Source organism: Primulina tabacum, chromosome 6, assembly GCF_025594145.1.
Source record: "Primulina tabacum isolate GXHZ01 chromosome 6, ASM2559414v2, whole genome shotgun sequence".
NCBI classification, from domain to species: Eukaryota; Viridiplantae; Streptophyta; class Magnoliopsida; order Lamiales; family Gesneriaceae; genus Primulina; species Primulina tabacum.
Window position 1 is genome coordinate 8687917 of NC_134555.1, and position 23882 is coordinate 8711798.

Sequence of the window (23882 nt, forward strand, 5' to 3'; positions counted from 1 at the left end):
TATCTTACAAAGTAATACATAATGGATCTACTATCTAATTTGTCCCTCTTTGTCTGCTTCACATAAGCAGGGCATATCATATTCTTAGATAAGAATATTTGTGAAATTTTCACATACATATCTCATGTAGTGTTTTGTTCACTTCTTTTGTGTGAACATTGTTCAACAACATTGACGTTGTTTCAAGCGCATATCACTAAAAAGATAGATGCAGTTCAGTTAATCTCATCATAGATTAAACCATATCCATCAAGTTTGATTACGACGTTCAGACATACCATTCAGTTGTGGTGTGGCGAGAGTTCACTGTGAGAGAATCTCATTCTTTTTTAGATATAGTCTTGGAATTCAGTACTTAAATTGTAAGGTCCAGAAATTTAATTCTCGTAACCTGAATGCATGTAATCTAGGATTTTAATTTAAATTATGTGTTTAATTATTTTTATGCACTTTATGCATAATAGAATTTAATTCATGAAATTGTAAAGGTTCATGCATTAAAAATTTTTAAGTTTCATTTCGCGCTCAAACGAGGAACGGAGACCGGAGAATTTTCAAGAAAATTATTTTTATTACAAGATTAATTTTTATTAATTAATATAAGATGTTTTAAAGGTATTTTTCAAGAATTGGGATTTATTGGGCATTTTTCTCCGCAATATTTTTATTTTTAACGGTACGCGAATGTTATCAAATCGGGGGACTTTCTGGGGTTTCGGTTAATATTTTTAAAATCTTTCCAACGCGAAATATTTTTCGGGAGTGTGTTTAGATTTAATGAGCCAACTTTTAAGTTCGTTGGACTTAAAAGTCTTTTAAACTTTTAATTAAACCATTTAGGGGCCATTAGGTAATTAATTAATAACTAATTAAATCTACCTACACAATTACCCTCCCCACCAACCGACACCCCTTTCATTAGAGATTATCATCCAGCTGCATTTGTCTTTCAGCTTCATCATTCCTATTTGAAGGCCACGGTTTTGATTGTTTTGCAATCAAGAAGTTCCTCCGGCGCTCCTCTCTTCATTCTTCTCACGCTAATACATCTAAGGCACGCCCCGTACCTTTTTTTTTGTGCATCATTTATGTCATATACATGCTGTGGTGGTTTTATGTGTGCGTAAGTTTTGATCCATCCATGCACAGGGAAGATTTTCGGTTTTTGTTCATATACATGCATTCTTTATTGTGACTCACGGTTTTTGCTCCTGTTTGTGCAAGGGGACTGTCATGTGGTGCGTTGAGATCTGTGAGCACCGATAAGAAGAGAAATGGTAGGCTGGAAACGAGACCACACGGCGTTGAGGAAGAGTGGTTCACGTTTTTGAGGTTTTTGGGTTCGTAGAGAGTAGATCGATGGAGTGGTGGAGGACCAGCGTTGCAGGAGCCATACCAAGCCATGGACCAGACCCTGAGGGGTCTGAACCACGGCCTGGATATGCTCCGCCAGTGCTGGGATGAGCCACGAATCCGATCGAGCACGGGGTAGGAGAGTTTGCCGCGGTAGGAATCTTTTGATGAGTCTCGGTTTTTAGCAGCCAGCGGTGTGCTTGGGGCTTGTGGTGTGGTTCTGGTAGGTCCATTAGGGTCTGATCTTGGTCCCTAGTAGATTGGTTCGTGGCTGACATGAGCTGGTGCGAGCCTAGGAGCGCTAGGATGCGAGTAATGCCATTTCGGGTTTGGGAAAGGGAAGTTGCATTTTTCCAGCAACTGTAGTGGACTGGTTTTGTGGGTTTAGAGGCCTGAATTGTTGGGTTTTAGGACTTTTAAGAGTTTATGAGGTGTGGTAAAAAGTTGGGAATTATTTGGTTAAGTTTCGAGTCGATTCGGGTTAAAACCGGGATCCCGACCCAAGATTTAAAACGAATTGGAAAAGTTGTAAAATGGGCTCAAGTTTACGTCTAGGAATGCTTTTAAATATATTTTGGGATATTTTTAAGAGTTTGGTAACTTTCGGATCAAAATGATGAGTTTTGGATTTATCCGGGATTTAATCGCCACACGAAACATTAAGTAAAGAATTAATTGAAACGCCTAGATTTAAGCTTAATAAAATTATGAAAAATTAGATTTAAACTCAAATAATTATTAGAAGCCTAAGTTTTTAATTTGGGAATTTTATGCTAAGGTTTGGTTTAATTCGGGATTAAAGCGCATTAATATGTTATATTTAAAAATTAATTTAAAAGTCATCGATTTAGGCCAAATAAAAATATGAGAAAATTCATGTAAGCTTAAATAGTTATTTGAGACATGTTAGTGTCAATGGAATTAAGAAAATGTCAAAAAACATGGAATTTTACGTCTAGGACAAAATGATAATTTTTGGATTTTCAGGAGCAAAAATGGTCATTTTGCACCCGGGATGATATTTTGGTCAAGACAGCGCCTTGAGCACAAATGTATGATATTTTAAATGTTCATGCATCATGATCACGATTTTAAAATTTTATGAAGATATATGTCGCATGCTTGGAATTTAAGAAAAATTGCATTTATTCAAGATTTTTAGAAGTGATGAAAATGATAATGTTTTGAATGATTAGAATTAGTTGTGGCTATCGAAGTACATGTAAATGGTTAAGACGTATATGTAAATGCTGATGATGAAGCCTAGGCACAGTGGATGGGTGATCCTGTCACTGATGTTTGACAGCCGCCGGGTACCGCGGTTCTATGTATGATGGATCCATCGATAATGATGTACGATAGTCACCTCTAATGAACTGAATTCACCAATGATAAAGGATGAATGATAAATGATGAATGATGAACGATAAATGGTAAACGATGAATGATGAATGATGATTAACGATGAACTGTTTTGACACATCATGATTTTACACGGCACATTTATGTTACGTTTTTTTAAAGTTCATGAAAGGTATGTTGATTATGGTATTTTTCACTGCTGTGTGCTATGTATATGTATAGCACTATTAACGGTGCAGGTGTGTTGAGTTTTTAGACTCACTAGACGTGTGTGATGCAGGTGAGCTTAATGATGAGGGGACTGGAGGTGTCGAACTCTGAGTCAGTGGACCTGGTGGGCGACACGACCCGAGGACCTTATGCTTTTCCGTACATTTATGATTTCATGTTATTGAGAGAATATGAGTATTTTATATGTTGTTTTATTTTATTGTGTGATGTTAGAATTTTACTCGTTTTATTTCGATATATTATTTTTGGAGTAGTTTGATTATTTTAAACTGCGCTATTTTTTTTACCATCAAATATTTAAAATCATTTTTAAATGTTACATTTTTCTGTATAGCACAAGCATGCTAAACGTTTAAATGTTATTTCGAAAATGTGAGTTTTACTAAAAAAAAAAATCGTATTTTTTTAAAACTAGTAGACATTACAGTTGGTATCAGAGCAAGGGGTCCTGTATAGGGTTGTGCCACCGCCAGCTTCTGCCGCTCAGTCTTCAAGCCTAAAGTCCGTAAGATTTATGTTTCAAATGTTTTAAATGATTGTCTGCTATCACCTGCATGTTTACATGATCTATACTTTATGATGACTTACTGTTCATGTTTAACTGGTTTTATGTTGAAGAATTTATTAAAAAAAAAAAATAGATTAATTGCATGATGGGTTACGTTTATAAATTGGATTATATTCAGATATGCCTCCCAGAGGTGATCTCAATAATGATAGGCATGATGAGATTCCTGGAGGAGACAGAGAACCTCCACCGCCACCGCCAGGGGACCCAGCTACTCGAGTTCTGGAGGTTATGGCTAGGCTACTGGAGCAAGTTCAGCAGGCTCCTAGACCTCAGGTTGATGTTTTTGAGCAGTTTCGTCGGCTCAACCCGAAGGAATTCGGGGGCACTACTGATCCGTTCATAGCAGAGGGATGGATCCGATATCTGGAGCTACACTTTGAATATCTGCAGATGGGGGATGGCGACCGGGCCAGGTGCGCCATCTATATGTTGAGAGACGATGCGTCACTATGGTGGGAGGGAGCCGCTCATGCTGTAAACGTGGCTACCCTTACCTGGGACAAATTCAAGGAGCTATTTTACGGGAAGTACTTTCCAATTGACGTCAGGGGCCGCCTGACGAGAGAGTTTATAATTCTCCGCCAGGGCGACTCATCTGTGGCGGAGTTTATCCGCAAGTTTGATCGGGGATGTCACTTTGTGCCTCTTATTGCCAGGGATGCCGGACAGAAGCTACGGCACTTCATGGATGGACTGAGACCTACCCTTCATCGGGATGTGATGCTGATGAGGCCGACGAGTTACGATGAGGCCACTTCCTGTGCCTTCGAGGCGGAGCAGGCGCTCCGAGACATAGATTTTGAGCTGCAGCGGAAGAGGCACCAGCCTCAGTCCAGTTTCCAACCACAGAAGAAACAGTTTACCAGGCCGCCGAGACAGCAGGGGCAGCAGAAGCCCCAAGGGCAATTTATAAGGCCACAACAGCAGCAGCAGAGACCTCCTCAGGCGCCAGGAGCGCCTAAGCCAGATGACAGAAAGACTTGCCCGCAGTGCGGTAAGTTTCATAACGGCAAGTGCTTATGGGGGACCTACAAGTGCTTCATTTGCGGACAGGAGAGTCACAAAGCAGCGGACTGCCCTAAGAACAAGGGCCCTACTACTGGCTGGGCTTATGAGTTGCATACCGAGGAGGCCGAGGCAGCGCCAGACTCAACACTGATTACTGGTAACCCTTTGATTTAATATTTTAAATTACTATATAATTGCTTGTGTTTTATTCTTGTATGAGGATTTACTTGGAGAATTATAACTTAGAAAGATTTAGGATGCATGCTCTACCTATTTGAGACTAGGAATATAATGGGTGGATTGAGAACCAATTTTATCAACCAATGATTTTTATGGGGTCAAGTTGCAATTTTCGAACTTTAAAGGGGCTATATTACAATTTTCGATTTTCTGAGGTTGAATTTCGAACTTTTGGGAATTGATGTTTGGGTTAATTCACAGATTGTTCGAGAATTTTGAGTTTAATTGCTGATAAGAAGTTCCTTAAGTTCAACTCTATTAGATTTGATGGCATGTTTTATCGCAGGGAGGATACATATTACAGGTGTAGCCACGCATGCATTGCTAGATTCAGGGGCTACGCATTCGTTTATATCTGAATCCTTCGTGAAGCGACTAGGAATCATACCAGTAGTGATGGATTCAATGTTCAGAGTAGCGATTCCATCCGAGGATCAGATGTTCACCTCCTTGATAGTGAAGAGATTGGAGCTCTAATTACAGAAATATGTGGTGCATGCAGATCTGATAGTGCTATCATTACAGGAGTTTGACATCATATGGGGTATGGACTGGCTATCTTCTCACGGTGCAGTCATAGATTTTCGACAGAGGTTAGTTTCTATCAGACCGCCCAGTGGGAAGCCGTTTGTTTTCAAGGCAGATAGACATCAGCAGATGCCACATGTCATTTCTTGCATGTGTGCGAGAAAGCTTATCAAGAGAGGCTGTCAAGCATTCTTAGCCAGCATTGTATCAGTGACAGAGCCAGCCAGTCAGAAGCTGGAGGATGTGGATGTGGTCAGAGAGTTCTCTAGTGTGTTCCCTAACGATGTTTCAGGCATCCCACCAGACAGAGAGGTGGATTTCTCTACTGAGCTTATGCCCGGGACAGTGCCGATATCTAAGGCACCCTACCGTTTAGCGCCTGCTGAGATGAAGGAGCTCAAGGATCAGATTCAGGATCTGCTAGATAAGGGTTTTATTCGCTCTAGTTTTTCTCCTTGGAGTGCTCCAGTGCTATTTGTTAAGAAGAAGGATGGCAGCATGCGACTGTGTATTGACTACAGAGAGCTGAATAGAGTCACAATTAAGAATAAGTATCCACTGCCGAGGATCGAGGACTTATTTGATCAGCTTCAGGGAGCATCAATGTTCTCCAAGATAGACCTTCGATCCGGATATCATCAGCTGAAAGTGAGGGAGTCCGATGTGCATAAGACAGCCTTCCGGACGCGTTACGGGCATTATGAGATTTTGGTGATGCCCTTTGGTTTGACGAATGCGCCAGCAATTTTCATGGATCTCATGAATCGCGTGTTTCAGCCATATTTAGATCAGTTCGTCATAGTTTTCATTGACGATATCCTAATCTATTCAAAGAGCAGGAAGGAGCACGATCATCATCTGAAGACGGTATTGCAGACTCTACAGGATAGACGACTGTATGCCAAGTTCAGCAAATGTGGATGGCATAGAGGTCGACCCCAGCAAAATAGAGGCAGTCAGAGATTGGCAAGTTCCGAATAGCGTGACAGAGATCCGTAGTTTCTTGGGATTGGCAGGTTACTATAGGAAATTCATCCAGGGCTTCTCTTCTATTGCGGTACCTATGACCGCCCTGACGAAGAAGAACGCCAAGTTCATCTGGGGATCTGAGTGCCAAGATAGCTGACAGATTGAAGCGGGCTTTGACCACTGCACCGGTTCTAGCTATTCCAACAGGGCAGGGAGGGTTTGTGGTCTATACAGATGCATCTAAGCTTGGGTTGGGCACAGTTCTGATGCAGCAGGACAGAGTGATAGCTTATGCGTCCAGACAGCAGAAGGTTCATGAGAAGAATTACCCGACTCATGACCTCGAGTTACCAGCATTAGTATTCGCCCTGAAGATCTGGAGACACTATCTGTATGGGGAGAAGTGCAGGATTTTCACAGATCATAAGAGCCTGAAGTACTTCTTCACACAGAAGGAACTGAATATGCGAGAGAGAAGATGTCTTGAACTGGTGAAGGACTATGATTGTGACATTAGCTACCATCCGGGTAAAGCTAATGCGGTTGCAGATGCTTTGAGCAGGAAGCATGCAGTGATTGCTCATCTGTCAGTGCAGAGACCGCTACAGGCGGAGATTCAGAGATTTGAGCTTGTAGTTTATGCCAGGGGCAAGGCCCCGAATCTCGCTACTCTGACTGTACAGCCGACTCTGACGGACAGAATTCGGACATGGCAGAATTCTGACAAGCAGTTACAGAAGTGGAGACAGAGGGATGAGGTTAAGGGCCAGAGACTGTATACAGTTGTGGACGGCATAGTCAGATATAGAGACCGCATATGGGTTCCTGACAGTAATTCTCTTCGAGCAGAGATCTTGAGCGAGGCCCACAGCACCCCATACTCCATCCATCCGGGGAGTACAAAGATGTATAAGGATCTACAGACTCTGTATTGGTGGCCGGGCATGAAGCGAGATATTATGCGATTTGTCTCCGAGTGTTTGACTTTTCAGTAGGTCAAAGCAGAGCATCAGAGACCTGCAGGGAAGCTGAGACCACTCCATATTCTCGAGTGGAAATGGGAGAACATTACTATGGACTTTGTGACAGGGCTTCCGAGGACTACCGGAGGATTCAATGCCATTTGGGTGATAGTTGATCGGCTCACTAAATCAGCTCATTTCTTACCTATCAGGAAGACATTTACCATGAATCAGTACGCAGAGCTGTACATCAGAGAGATAGTAAGACTGCATGGGATTCTAGTGTCCATCGTGTCAGACCGGGATCCGAGGTTCACATCTGCATTCTGGAGGAGTCTCCATCAGGCGTTGGGTACGAAGCTACTGTTTAGTACTGCTTTTCATCCTCAAACAGACGGTCAATCAGAGAGGGTGATTCAGATTCTGGAGGACCTACTCCGAGCTTGCATGATCGATTTCCAGGGCAGCTGGGAGCCGAAGTTACCTCTTGTGGAGTTCACATACAACAACAGTTATCAGGCATCGATAGGTATGGCTCCATACGAGGCTCTATACGGGAGGAAGTGTAGGTCGCCAGTGTATTGGGATGAGGTAGGAGAGCGAGCAGAGTTGGGGCCGGATATTGTCAGACAGACAGCAGATCTACTGGCCAAGATTCGGGACAGGATGAAGACTGCACAGTGCCGCCAGAAGAGCTATGCAGATCAGAGACGGCGAGATCTTGAGTTCGCAGTAGGGGATCATGTGTTCTTGAAGGTAGCACCAATGAAGGGTGTGATGAGGTTCGGGAAGAAGGGAAAGCTCAGCCCTAGATTCATCGGACCATTCGAAATCCTAGAGAGAGTGGGGACACTTGCTTACAGAGTAGCCTTACCACCGAATCTGGAGGGAGTTCATAACGTGTTCCACGTCTCTATGCTGCGGAAATACATGTCGAATCCTTCACATGTGCATAATTATGAGCCACTTCAGCTGACACCACATCTATCATTCGAGGAGAAACCCACTCAGATTTTGGACAGACAGGAAAAGATACTTCGGAACAAAGTGATTCAGATGGTCAAGGTCAAATGACTGAATCATTCAGAGAAGGAGGCTACGTGGGAAACCGAGACCGAGATGAGGAGTCGCTATCCGGAGTTATTTGGTATATTTTAATTTCGAGGACGAAATTTTATTTAAGTGGGGGAGAGTTGTAAGGTCCAGAAATTTAATTCTCGTAACCTGAATGCATGCAATCTAGGATTTTATTTTAAATTACGCGTTTAATTATTTTTATGCATTTTATGCATAATAGAATTTAATTCATGAAATTGTAAAGGTTCATGCATTAAAAATTTTTAAGTTTCATTTCGCGCTCAAACGAGGAACGAAGACCGGAGAATTTTCAAGAAAATTATTTTTATTACAAGATTAATTTTTATTAATTAATATAAGATGTTTTAAAGGTATTTTTCAAGAATTGGGATTTATTGGGCATTTTTCTCCGCAATATTTTTATTTTTAACGGTACGCGAATTTTATCAAATCGGGGGACTTTCTGGGGTTTCGGTTAATATTTTTAAAATCTTTCCAACGCGAAATATTTTTCGAGAGTGTGTTTAGATTTAATGAGCCAACTTTTAAGTTCGTTGGACTTAAAAGTCTTTTAAACTTTTAATTAAACCATTTAGGGGCCATTAGGTAATTAATTAATAACTAATTAAACCTACCCTACACAATTACCCTCCCCACCAACCGACACCCCTTTCATTAGAGATTATCATCCAGCTGCATTTGTCTTTCAGCTTCATCATTCCTATTTGAAGGCCACGGTTTTGATTGTTTTGCAATCAAGAAGTTCCTCCGGCGCTCCTCTCTTCATTCTTCTCACGCTAATACATCTAAGGCACGCCCCGTACCTTTTTTTTTGTGCATCATTTATGTCATATACATGCTGTGGTGGTTTTATGTGTGCGTAAGTTTTGATCCATCCATGCACAGGGAAGATTTTCGGTTTTTGTTCATATACATGCATTCTTTATTGTGACTCACGGTTTTTGCTCCTGTTTGTGCAAGGGGACTGTCATGTGGTGCGTTGAGATCTGTGAGCACCGATAAGAAGAGAAATGGTAGGCTGGAAACGAGACCACACGGCGTTGAGGAAGAGTGGTTCACGTTTTTGAGGTTTTTGGGTTCGTAGAGAGTAGATCGATGGAGTGGTGGAGGACCAGCGTTGCAGGAGCCATACCAAGCCATGGACCAGACCCTGAGGGGTCTGAACCACGGCCTGGATAGGCTCGGCCAGTGCTGGGATGAGCCACGAATCCGATCGAGCACTGGGGTAGGAGAGTTTGCCGCGGTAGGAATCTTTTGATGAGTCTCGGTTTTTAGCAGCCAGCGGTGTGCTTGGGGCTTGTGGTGTGGTTCTGGTAGGTCCATTAGGGTCTGATCTTGGTCCCTAGTAGATTGGTTCGTGGCTGACATGAGCTGGTGCGAGCCTAGGAGCGCTAGGATGCGAGTAATGCCATTTCGGGTTTGGGAAAGGGAAGTTGCATTTTTCCAGCAACTTTCCAGCAACTGTAGTGGACTGGTTTTGTGGGTTTAGGGGCCTGAATTGTTGGGTTTTAGGACTTTTAAGAGTTTATGAGGTGTGGTAAAAAGTTGGGAATTATTTGGTTAAGTTTCGAGTCGATTCGGGTTAAAATCGGGATCCCGACCCAAGATTTAAAACGAATTGAAAATGTTGTAAAATGAGCTCAAGTTTACGTCTAGGAATGCTTTTAAATATGTTTTGGGACATTTTTAAGAGTTTGGTAAATTTCAGTTCAAAATGATGAGTTTTGGATTTATCCGGGATTTAATCGCCACACGAAACATTAAGTAAAGAATTAATTGAAACGCCTAGATTTAAGCTTAATAAAATTATGGAAAATTATATTTAAGCTCAAATAATTATTAGAAGCCTAAGTTTTTAATTTGGGAATTTTATGCTAATGTTTGGTTTAATTCGGGATTAAAGCGCATTAATATGTTATATTTAAAGATTAATTTAAAAGTCATCGATTTATGTCAAATAAAAATATGAGAAAATTCATGTAAGCTTAAATAATTATTTGAGACATGTTAGTGTCAATGGAATTAAGAAAATGTCAAAAAACATGGAATTTTACGTCTAGGGCAAAATAGTAATTTTTGGATTTTCAGGAGCAAAAATGGTCATTTTGCACCCGTGATGATATTTTGGTCAAGACAGCGCCCTGAGCACAAATGTATGATATTTTAAATGTTCATGCATCATGATCACGATTTTAAGATTTTATGAAGATATACGTCGCATGCTTGGAATTTAAGAAAAATTGCATTTATTCAAGATTTTTATAAGTGATGGAAATGATAATGTTTTGAATGATGAGAATTAGTTGTGGCTATCGAAGTATATGTAAATGGTTAAGACATATATGTAAATGTTGATGATGAGGCCTAGGCACAGTGGATGGGTGATCCTGTCACTGATGTCCGACAGCTGCCGGGTACCGCGGTTTTATGTATGATGGATCCATCGTAAATGATGTACTGATAGTCATCTCTAATGAACTGAATTCACCAATGATAAAAGATGAATGATAAATGATGAATGATGAATGATGAATGATGAACGATAAATGGTAAACGATGAATGATGAATGATGATTAACGATGAACTGTTTTGACACATCATGATTTTACACGGCACATTTATGTTACGTTTTTTTTAAAGTTCATGAAAGGTATGTTGATTATTGTATTTTTCACTTGCTGTGTGCTATGTATATGTATAGCACTATTAACGGTGCATGTGTGTTGAGTTTTTAGACTCACTATACGTGTGTGATGCAGGTGAGCTTAATGATGAGGGGACTGAAGGTGTCGAACTCTGAGTCAGCGGACCTGGTGGGCGACACGACCCGAGGACCTTATGCTTTTCCGTACATTTATGATTTCATGTTATTGAGAGAATATGAGTATTTTATATGTTGTTTTATTTTATTGTGTGATGTTAGAATTTTACTCGTTTTATTTCGATATATTATTTTTGGAGTAGTTTGATTATTTTAAACTGCTCTATTTTTTTTACCATCAAATATTTAAAATCATTTTTAAATGTTACATTTTTCTGTATAGCACAAGCATGCTAAACGTTTAAATGTTATTTCGAAAATGTGAGTTTTACTAAAAAAAAAAATCGTATTTTTTTAAAACTAGTAGACGTTACATAAATATTTCAACCTCGATCAGATTGAAGTGGCTTGATTTCTTAATTGTTTCTTTATTTTAACCCCGAATTCTTTAAACCTTTAAAAGACTTCAGAATTTTATTTATCAAATACGCATACTCATAGCTCGAGTAGTTATCAGTATAGGTATTGAACTAAGAATGCTCATATTGTGTGCTAACACTTAGTGTGTCACACACATCTATATGAATCAAATCCAATAGTTCATGTTCACATTCCACTTTTCCTTAGAATTGGACCTTGGTCTTGTTTTCTTTCAAACAAGAATCGCAATTAGCTAGATTTTTTATGTTTGACATCTTCCACTAGGTTGTGCATCCTTATTTAGGAAATATGAGTTAGTATGGCAAGCCATACGTGTTCTTGGTTAAGAATATCTTGTTTTATTTCACTAGTTTTTTTTTATTATGTTTGGGCATTCCCTAATAATATCTAAAACACTTCTGGCCCTGATACTTCTCCAACGTCCAAGTTGATTACATTTAAAATAGATTTGTTCAGTTTTGTCAAATTTGGTTGGCTTCTTATTGGGCTTCTTTTTCTTCATATGTAAGAACACTTCTTTCCCTTGCCATTGGGCATTTTTTTCGACCTAGAATACGAGCCCACATGAAAACAGGTCTTTCCATCTGGTTCTGGCCTTATATGTTGCAAGAAAACTGGTCAACTCTTTGATGTTAGCTTCAAGCTCTTTCACATTAAAGTTCAACAAAAACTCGTCGAACGAGGAAGAAGTGACAACAAGATAATTTCATCATGAAACTCGTGTTGAATCACCAATTTCCAGGCCCACCACCATCAGTAACAGGTACGTCATACTCATGGATCGAGGTCTCATCTAACATACGTGAAGTCATGAGCTCTTTGATAGTAGTATGTCTTACTATACGAGTTTGAACATCATACAACTCTTGCATGTACAGATGAATGTCAGCAACATCAATTATTTCCTCGAACCATCTTTGCAATTCTTTTGACAAATAAACTAGTATATAAAACTTAGCCTACAGATTATGGTCTCACCATCCACAAGCTTATCCAATTCATCAGGACCGACATTTCAGACACCTCTTTTGGAGGATACTTTAGTAAGTGTGTATCTGATCTATTTCCGATACCAGAACAACCTTTGGATTTTTCAGTTGGCCGTGATAGTTAGATCCAATTAGCTTGTTTTGGTTGACAATCGTGGATAATGGATTACGAGATATATAGATTGAGTATGAAACGATAAATATTACTAACTATTTTTAAAAAAATTATATTTTATAAGACAATAATACAATAATTAATGTTATGAATCTCTCTCCAAATATTTTGACATTTTCTTCATATTATAATGATAACGAAAAATCTTATTTTGATGTCGTTTATCTTTCCGTGTCAAACCGATCGACCGATGTCGAACGGTAATGGACAACCTCCACAAGTTTCCTAATAATAGGAGCTGAAGATATGAGAGTTCCACCCAATTCACATCACTATTGTCAGTGGAAGTCACAGCTTTTCGGCGTCCAGACCCTCTAATAATATGAGTCATACACCGACCACATGTAACATTCATTGTTCAATTACTATCGATGGAAGAAAGAAAAATTTAAACCAATTATAGTTTTTTCTTTAACAGCTTGATATAAATTTTAAATCATATTCGAAAAGATAGATTTTAATTTTAAAATGTGTCTCATCATTTAATTTAGAAATTATATAATGTTTGTTTGTATGATTGTCAGATTCATTAAACTTTGTTATAATAATAATAATAAACATACTAATCAGGATTAATTTACTTTACAAAAAAATGATGAGCTAGAGAAGAAAAAGTAAATAAAAATACGTTAAAAAAAAGGAAAACTGGGATTTATGAAATTTTGGGAAAAAACGAGTCAAACATTAAAATTAAAAGGATTATTTTAAGTCATTGAAAAGAAAATGGACTAATTTAGAAATTATCTGAAACTATAAGGATCAATCAAGTATTATCCTTTCGAATTGTATCCAAAAATCACACATCAATAGTGTTTTATGGTTCTTAGGGATGTAAACGAACCAAACCGTTTGTGAGCTATTCGAAGCTCGATTCGATAAAAGCTCGTTTAAGTTCGTTTAATGAGGCTCGTTAAGATAAACAAACCAAACTCAAGCTTTACAGTATTCGGCTCGTTAGCTCGTAAACATGTTCGTTGGTAAGTTCATGAGTAATCTTTTAGATGAAAAAATAATGGTTTTGATATTTGATTTATTGGTTTTGCATATTATTTATGAAATATATAGAAAAATCTATTAAATTTATTTATTATAATAAATTTACAAATTTTAATAAGAATAATATATTTTTCTCTAAATATATAATTTACTTTTTAATTAATTTAATGAAAATTTAAATGTATAATTCATATTTATTAAGTTTGTTTAGGTTCGATAAAAGTTTGAATAAGCTCGTGAGCCATACATATATTCGTTAAATAAAGCTCGAGCTCGGTTCGATTATAAACAAACCAAGCTCAAATATTCAAGAGTTTGGCTCGGCTCAACTCGATGACATCCCTAAATTGGTTCCCATGTTCTGAATATACCCTTACATGGAATTATCCCGCCTAGAGTAATCAAAATCGACAAATTTTCATTTGAAAGCTTTCAATTTTTTTTTTGCAAAAATTTGTGTGAGATGCTCACATGTCGTATTTTGTGAGATGAGTCTCTTATTTGGGTCATCCATGAAAAACATTACTTTTTATGCTAAGAGTATTACTTTTTATTGAGAATATCGGTAGAGTTGACATGTCTCACAGATAAAGATTCGTGAGACCGTCTCATAAGATATCTACTCTTTCTTTTTCCCCCTTTCATCGCACTTTATTTATTAATTTTTTTAAACCTTTTAGAGTATTAAAAAATGTGAAAAAAATTATTATTTTTATTCAAAATGATATTTATAACTTTAAGGATTCTCACCTCCTTCCAAAGTCTATTCTATTTATATTTAACTTCATTTCAACGTACGACTATCTAAAAATAACATCTCATTTACCGGATATTGGGCCGTGCTCAGAATGTGAGTTGGAGAGAGGCCCATCAGGTAACCCAAATGCAGTTGGCCCAAACATTTTTAGCAACCTTAGAATTCCCGCAAGATTTGATATCATACGGTCCATAAAATTATAATATTTTTAGAATGAATTTCATATTTCAAGGAATTTAAAACAGAATTTCATTTAGTTTCTCATATATATATATATATATATATATATATATATAGTACCGAAAGGTAGAAAGCTGGTAAGTTACATTATTTACCTCGAAAGAAGGGAAGAACATTACAAGATTATTATTAATTACCTTTGTACTTAACTTTGTTTTGGGGCAAACCACAGCAAAAAAGTAACACTAATCTCACGATACATTAACTAGTGAATAGTCGTACCTTAAAAGCTAATTAAATCACGAGGTCATATAATAATAATAATAATAATAATAATAATAATAATAATATAATGTGGGAATTAATATAGAATACGTATTATTAAAATTCCTTGTCTCAAAAGCTAAAGTTTACCAAAAGAGTCATAAATAATAAATAGTTTATATTTTAATATTTTTTTTTATAAAAAAATTAAAAGTAAAGCAATCTGTCTTGGAGGCTATAATATAATGCATAATGGCGTGTAATTAGATTATATATCGTACCGTATTGTATCGAAAATTACGGTATAAGCAAATTATAACGATAGCATACCGATTATACCGAAATTTTACGGTATATCAAGATTTCGGTATGGTATCGATATATACTGTTTTATGCCGAAAAATACATTTTTAAAATTTTTTATAAATTTATTGTTTTAAAATATTATATATTTTTTCGGTATTCCGGCATATACTGAAATTTTCAAATTGCATATCGTTACCGTACCGAAAAAATATGTATTTTTATCATACTAGTATCGAAATCTTTGGTATAACGAAAATTCGACGTTTTTTTCGGTATAGTAATCTCAGTATATTGAAAATTGGGTATTTTTTCCCATCCTTAAATTAGATGATTTAAAAGTGATACTAAAATTAGTGCAAGTGACATAAGATGAGTGACCAGCATTTGTGAATCGGTTTCATTTGGTAAATGTTATAAATTATATCAAAATGTAGCAAAGCACTTGGGAAAAAAAATAGCAATGAGTTTTAGTAATTATTTGATGAAAGTATTTGCAGTTTTAGATTCGTATACATGTTAACCATGTCGGATTATATTAAATTATTATTTTTTAGTAAGTTTATATAAAGCCATTGGCTATTTAATTTCAAGGACAACTTTTTCGTTCTCTATGTCTGACTATCTGTGATTTTAATCCGTTGTTTTGAAATTTTAGTTCTTTATTCAAATAAACAAACACTATAGATCGAAGTTTCGATTTTTCATTAACTTACCTTCGATTCGTTTCTTTATAATATGAATTAATCCCTAATTTTTTTTTATACATTTTCAACTAAGTTTTGTTTGTTTATTTATTCAATTTTCGTGTAACTAGCTATAAGCTTTTCGAGAGAAAATGAACTTGCATGCAATTCTGAATATTTATTTTCTTCCATGTTAAATTAATTTTCTGGGTGACAATAATTTAATGCTATCTTTATTGATGCACTTATCTCTTCATTTCTTTTCAACCAAGAAATATCAATGCACACACTTTAATATTCCACCCAATTCTGTTTTTAAATTCTGTGGCCAACGATAGTGTTTTGTGGAGAAGAACATGAAGACAAGGCCTTTCTCTTGAAATTTTGAAAATATTTTCTCTTTTATATAAAATAAATTACAACAGATTTTTGTTCTTTATAATTTATATATAAAAAATCAATTTTCAGTTTCGTCTTACTATTTAGTTTGGCAAAAACTTGTGTGAGACGGTCTTTACAGGTAGTATTTTATGAGACAGATCTCTTATTTGAGTCATCCATGAAAAAGTATTATTTTTTATGCTAAGAGTATTACTTTTTATTGTGAATATTGGTAGGGTTGATCTGTCTCACAGATAAAGATTCGTGAGACCGTCTCACAAAAGACCTGTTCATTTAGTTTTTCCAATTCCAAATCCATCATGAATTTGGTTGATACGCGGGAATGAAAGTATATGTGCTCCGTCGAAAACGCTTAATTGGATACAAATAATGACTTGCTCAAACATTATTATTTGGTATTCCATGTGAGATGCGATGCCGGAAAATATATGTTAGTGCGAACAAATGAATATCATTAAATTTGTTTAAAATGAGCAGAGGAAATTAAATTTTTTGTCTCGTAACTTGCAATTTTTTTCATTTTTTGTCATATTGTCGTTAAATATAAGGTTTAGTTTATTATTTTGTATTTTTTTCAATTTTCGGATTTTTTCATGATGACTTGACATCGAACATTGCTGACATCTTCTTATGCCAAATGAACACTGATGAATAAGTGTGACCAATGCAAAAAAAGATTACCAATGTGCAGCAACCATGTGAAAGTATCTTGGAAGAACACTGGTGGTTAATGACAGTTGGCAAGGGTTGTTATGTTAGTTCTAGAAAACAACTAGAACGGTTGGAACATTTATTAAAGGAAGCTTTCTGGAGATCAAGGGCAGAGGCTATAAATGTTAAGGTTTTGTACTTGAAAAGCTTTGTGATTGTACACTTGGTGAATTGAATCAATAATATGGGTTGTGTTTCTCTAGTAAATGTAGGTCGATCGACTGAACCACGTAATTTGTTCTCGTTGCTTCGTTTGTGTATTTCTGAACCCATTTAGCGTGATTCGTGTTTCCCAGAGATAGCGCCACTTGAAAAACAAGGCTACGCTTTCAAATATGATGTAGAGTATAAAAGTCTCAAAGAGGAAGTTAGTAATAATGAAGGCAATAAGGAAGAACTCTTTATACATCCTTGTAGGTAACACGGTAATAGGAGCGTCGTCTGTTGTTCAGTGGAGACTCAACAAAATTCTAGCATATGAGGTTAGTCACGTGGAAAAAAAGGGTTAATTGAGTTAGCAAAACAGAACCACTGATGTGTTGATAGAATCCAATCTTTGGACTCATGTGAATTCTTTATTCTTGGCAACTCGAAGATTTTACATTTTGATGTTGGAAAACATACCATGTAGGATCGGTTTTGACACCCTTGAAGGTGATTCAAACACAATATTCTCCATAAGCTGCAATAGTTTGTGTGCTAAGAATGAATACATCGATAAATTAAATTGAGTTTGGTTTTCAAACCAAGCGGAAATCACTTTAAATAATCATTCGTTAAGAAAACTGAACAGTTTAAAGCTTTTAGCTTGTGTAAACTGAATAACTGAAATAAGAAAAATCAGTTCGGGCTTGTATTAGTTCAGTTATTGGAAGAACTGTAATGATATCAATTGAACTGATCAGATCAGTTTTAAAACAATAGGTAAGCAGTTAAAGACACAATATATGTTTATGGATGTTCGGAGACTTCAACTGCTCCTACGTCACACCTTCTACCACCTCGGGTAGGATCTACTAGAAGACTTTGATTTATACAACATTGTCGCGTATTTTCTGCTCGCAAGCACACAGTTGTCAAGTTTTAATATATGAGAAGTAAAGTATCGTTCTCACGAGTAGTGTATAAATAAAAATAAATCAATGCTTGTAATTAAAATAGTCATGAATTTATTTAGAAGAATCAATAAAAGGTTTGGTCTATTTAACACGAATTAATTGCAAATAGGAGAAATATCAATGAGAGGAAATATCTAAAGGAGTGATTTCACTAAGTTTCCACGATAATTATTCCCGATTGAATTTATATTCATGAATTCCAAGTATTTAATGGCCAAGAACACTTAATTATTTAATTTCCTCTTTCTCAAGTGATGAATAAATTGTATCATTCAAACTTTGATCCAAACATTCCTACTAAGAATCTAAGTTTAATTGATATATGCAAACGATGATCTTACCTAGGTCTCGCTAAAGTTATACGCCTTTCCGAACGATACAAACATTCAACAATGTGTCTCTAATGATCTATAATACAATTCCCTCTCTCGAGTTCTCTTAGCATTGGAAATACAAGTGTGAACAAAGGAGAGAATAAAGTTGCTATGAGGAGAGTGATCAATATCTTGCGATGTTTTGTACTTCAAAAGCTTTGTAATTGTACACTTGGTGAATCAATAATATTGGTTGTGTTTCTCCCATGGATGTAGGTCGATCGACCAAACCACGTAACTCGTTCTTGTTGCTTCGTTTTTTGTATTTATGAGTCTTGCTTGCATATTGTTTCTTGAAAATATTAATTGAATTCATTGATTGATTCGACACACACTCCAGTGAAAAATGTTAAAATTGAGACTTTAACTTAACTCAATCCCAAAAGCTATCTCAAGAGGAGAGGATTGTCCAAGTCCATATATGTAACTCCCAGGTATTTTATCTAACCGATGTGGGACAACTAACACACCCCTCTCACGCGAAGGAATGAATATCTAAACCGTGAAGTTTACAAATGACCCAACTATGGGAAGAACGAGTCACCCAACTATTGACAGTCCAACACATAACGGTGGAACCTGATCTCTGATACCATGTTAAAATTGGGACTTGGACCTAACTCAACCCCGAAAGCTAGTTCAAGAGAGAAGAATTGTCCAAGTCCATATATGCAACTATCAGGGAATTTATCTAACCGATGAGAGACAACTAACGAACCCCCTCAAGCCCATGAATAAACATCTGGAGTGTGAAGTTTACAAATGTCCCAACTATGGGCAACACATAATGGTGGAACCTGAACTCTGATATCATATTAAGATTGAGACTTGAACTTAACTCAACCCCAAAAGCTAGCTCAAGGGGAGATGATTGTCCAAGTCCATATATACAACTTACATGTATTTTATCCAACCAATGTGGGACAACTAACAAAAAACATACAACTGAAAAGAAGAGCAAATTAATTGACTAAAGTTGTGAATTGATAATATTATGATACAAAAAATGGAAAACCTGCAAGTTGGATGACAAAAATTGTAATTTTACAAATAAAAAACCAAAAGCGTGTTCAAATTGATGTTGAAACTCCAGATTTTTTTTAGTATTTTCCACTTTTTTTGTACGCATTTAGATTAATTTATACTTATCATGGATCAATAAGGATAAAAAAAACTTTGGCTCATGATCTTTACGCGGCGAATTTATCGTATATAAGACAACTTTCACAAAGAAATTCATAAAATAGAGAACTTTCTTAGTCCAAAGGTAGAGTGGTTTGTTCAAAGGGTACTTTTCAATAAAGCACACGAATTACATTATAGTATTTTAGTTCATGATCAATTATTTTCTGGAGATGTATAACTTTTCTCTGCCTGAGAAGTCACAAAGGTGATAGATATTATACAAACATTGTTTCGCACTTTCATCAATCATATCAAATTTTGTCGCGAGCTTATTTGCACATTTACTTGAGAAACATTAGTTTATAGTTAAAAATACGAGTGAGTCGTCTATGCACATATGTAAGACGTACCGATACGAGTTTTTTTAATGTGCTTATATTTTCACTTATACTCGTCCTGAAAAACTTTTTAGGAGTCACCACATCCCATAATTGCTCTAAATCAATCACACTATTCACAAAGTCACTCACTCTAGAACTTTTTCTCTTCGCCTATAAGTCTGTTAGGAGCCGCTCTTTATCTGTAACACCACTTGACACCGTCTAATACTCCCCCTCCATCCAGCCAAGAGCGTCACACAATCTGCTTATGTAAAAAAAACATCTGACACCGCACACAAATCATGTAAGTGTGTAGATAAATTACGCTTCAAATATATCGTAACGATATCAAATCATAACACTGATTTAAAAAAAAAACATTTCTTGTCTTGTATTTTTAGAAAGTACATATGTAAAAGTCGCCAATAAAATTATAAGTTAGAGCATAGTTGCTTTTATCAAACAAAACCAAAATTTTGTGTCCCTCCAAATCTTGACACGAGAAATTTCAACAAGTGATCATAGGAAAGAAAGATTTGATCATATGAAAAAAATCAAGTACTTGTCACAAATAGCTAACTAGTAGGAGATACCAAGTCTATGGTTAAAATTATAAAGACATGTAAACAAAAAATGTGCATATTTGGAAACAATCCCTAATATGAGTGAGGACAAATCTGAAATAAATGGAAGGGAAATAACAGAGTTAAGAAAAAATAAAATAAAGCAATGTGCAGTGGTAGTATTTAATTATACACATGACCATGTTGGTGCTCGCACATGCATATATACTTTTTCATAACCTGCACTCAAATGGCTATCTGTTTCAGAAACTTTACGTATATTAATTAATTTGGATGAAATAACTGAGTCCGAATGGGATATGTAAGGATCAGAAAATTCGTATATATTAGTTGATTTCATTTCGTGTTTAGGTTTCAATATCCGGGTTTTTAATTATCATATAATAAAGTTCGAACATTTTCTTCGGTATGATTATTTTTCGTGCGATCGAATATGTCGAACAAATTAATATACCTTGAAGGGAAATAATATTTCGATTTTAAATCATATATTTTATTTACTTCCCTAATATAGTTTTCCTTGTTGATTTGATTGAGCAAATATTTGATATGATTTTGCCTTCCTTAGATAATGAGATCTTAATTCAAGAGATATGGTATTAGTGTTTAAAAAGAGTTTATTCCTAATAAAACTCACTTTTCTTGTATTTTAGGTTTCCTTGTGGAGATATGATTCTACACATATAAATAAGAGGTAAAGCTCATTGATAAAAGTGGCTTCGATATCGACCATACACACACGTAGCATAGATTTGCAGAGTAAAATTATTCTCGAAGCCGTTGCTGTTTGGAGTGGTGATTCCCGTGTTGCGCTGAATGTTGCTAACATCTATAGACAACATCCGTAACGATGTTGACTGAAGATTGCATCTAATTGATAGTGGTTTCCGGGATCAAGTTTTGCTTTCTTGATTACGTTTATTTTTGTTTTGGTTATTTATTCTAGAGAGCTTTTATTTTCTCAACTTGTTGAGGAAATTGATTTTTGGTACAATCACTAGTGATAGGTTTTTTGTAAACATTGTGATTTTTCTAGTGATTAATTTTTGCCATAAGGCACCGCACAAGTATTTATACTTGTGCATATTTAATCTTGTCCATCTATTTATTTCAAGTCAATTTGTGTTATAAAAGTTAATTTTCCGCTGCATATAGATGTTGTCCGAGATGTTGTAACATATGGCATAACACATAATTCTGACAAAACACAAATTACTCTTTTTTTAATCTTATTCTGATATTTTTATTATTTGTTATATCTGTCGGACAAAATAATTCTTACAAGTGGTATCAGAGCCTACTCTTGATATACTAAGTGCTGATTCTGGTTTTTGTTTTTGTTTGACAGAACTAATCGAATGGACAATTCATTTGCAAGCGCAGCACTTCGACCACCAGTTCTAGATGGTACAAATTACAGCCTATGGAAGGTCAAAATAAGATACTACATAAAATCTCTAGATGAACGGGCATGGCAGCGTGTCATCAATGGATGGACTCCACCAGTCATGATAGATCAAGAGGGTGACAAACGGCCAAAGCCTGAAACTGACTGGACTGCTGATGAAGTGTAAAATTCGAACCACAACTCAAAGGCTTTGAATGCTATATTCACATCGGTTGACATGAACATGTTCAGTTTAATCACAAACTGTACTTCGGCTAAAAGTGCATGGGATATCCTTCAAAGTCACTGTGAAGGGTCTGAGAGTGTGCGACGAACCAGAATAAGGATGCTTACTTCCAAATTCGAGATGATGAGGATGGAAGAATCTGAGAACATACTCGAGTACGATCGCCGCCTACGGGAAATTGCTAATGAGGCATTCAGTGTTGGAGAAGCTATCTCCAATGAGCGTCTAGTTAGCAAATTCCTCCGTTCTCTGCCCGAAAGATTCAACATAAAAATTTGCGCAATAGATGAGGCTAAGGACACTTCTAAGATGGCATTGGAAGACCTTATGAGTTCATTACGTACTTTCGAGATGAACCTGGACATGCAGAAGAAGGATAAAGGGAAGACAATTGCACTCCAAGCTTCAAATGACTCCTACAACGAACTCCTTCAAATATCTCAAGAAGTCAATGATTCTGATCTCTGCGATGATTCGATCTCCTTTATCACAAAAAAATTTGGTGATTACTTGAAAAGAATCCGAGATAAAAAGAAGGATGCACAACCATCTAAATTTCCTAGCCTTCCTGCACCTGAAAAGTCACAAAAGTATCCTGCCATGCAACAATTTCAGCCAAGGGACAATACAATTCAAAAAGGTATGATTCGGTGCAGTGTAGAGAGTGCAAGGGCTTTGGACACTATGCCAATGAATGTGCTAAGCGATTGCGAAAAAACAAAGGCTCTAATGTGTCTCTAAGCGATGAAGAATCCGATGCTGAGGAGAAATCCACTGATGAAGAAAATCAAACCTCCTTGACTGCATTATTGACAGAAAATCGCATACTACAAGTGAATCCTTTAAGTGTTGCCCTAGGTGTTGCCACTCCTGGCCGCAACATCTACAAAAATTCAGTATGTTTGAACTCCACAACTTCTGGAAATTTGAGTGGAGATGATGGATCAGAGGCTGATTATGAAGAACTCACTCTTGAGAGTGTGCAAAAACTTTATGAAGAGCTGTTTGAAGATTGGACCAAAAGAAACAAGTTGAACTCACGTCTCATGAAGGAGAACGTTGAACTAAAAGCCGTAGTTACCAAACTTGAAGTAATTTTGAGCAAAAAGGATTTGGAACTTGGTAAGAACAAAGAGGAACTTCAAAAGGCAACTGAAACCTTGTCCAAGTTTAATTCAAGCACATCCAAGCTTGAATCCATACTTTTGATGGGAAGAAATGACAAGAAAGGCTTAGGGTTCAAAGACAGTGTATTTGAAATAGGTGAATCTTCCAAGTCTACTGTTTTTGTGAAGGAAAAAGGTGATACATCTCCACAACCACAATCCAATTCACCAATCAAAAGCTCTTCATCAAAAAGACAACCTGCTGCACCAATTTCTAAGAAACGAAAATGCAGGTATGTATGTCATTACTGCTTTAAGCCTGGTCATATCAGGCCCTACTGTTTTAAACTCAGAGATGATCGCATGAATCAAAAGTCGAGTCGGATGTTGCCCCGAATGTTATCCAAAATTTCCCGCAACACCTCCTACCATCGACCTACAGTAAGACAAATTTGGGTACCAAAGGTAAAAAATCACTGTAATGTTGTCTATACTTCATTAAAAACTAATACTGCAGGTCATTGGTACTTTGACAGTGGAAGCTCACGCCACATTACAGGTTCAAGAGAATAT

The 23882-nt window shown here is 36.6% G+C and overlaps 1 protein-coding gene across 1 annotated transcript; it reads left to right on the forward strand.

Annotated features, from left to right (window-relative positions):
* The first annotated feature begins 3634 nt into the window (after window positions 1–3634).
* LOC142550007 (uncharacterized) lies at window positions 3635–22143 on the forward strand. The gene is made up of 4 exons (XM_075659251.1): window positions 3635–4682; window positions 5268–5799; window positions 6375–6653; window positions 21918–22143. Exons 1-4 carry the CDS (start codon window positions 3635–3637, stop codon window positions 22141–22143), a joined length of 2085 nt encoding a protein of 694 aa, XP_075515366.1.
* The last annotated feature ends 1739 nt before the right edge of the window (window positions 22144–23882 follow it).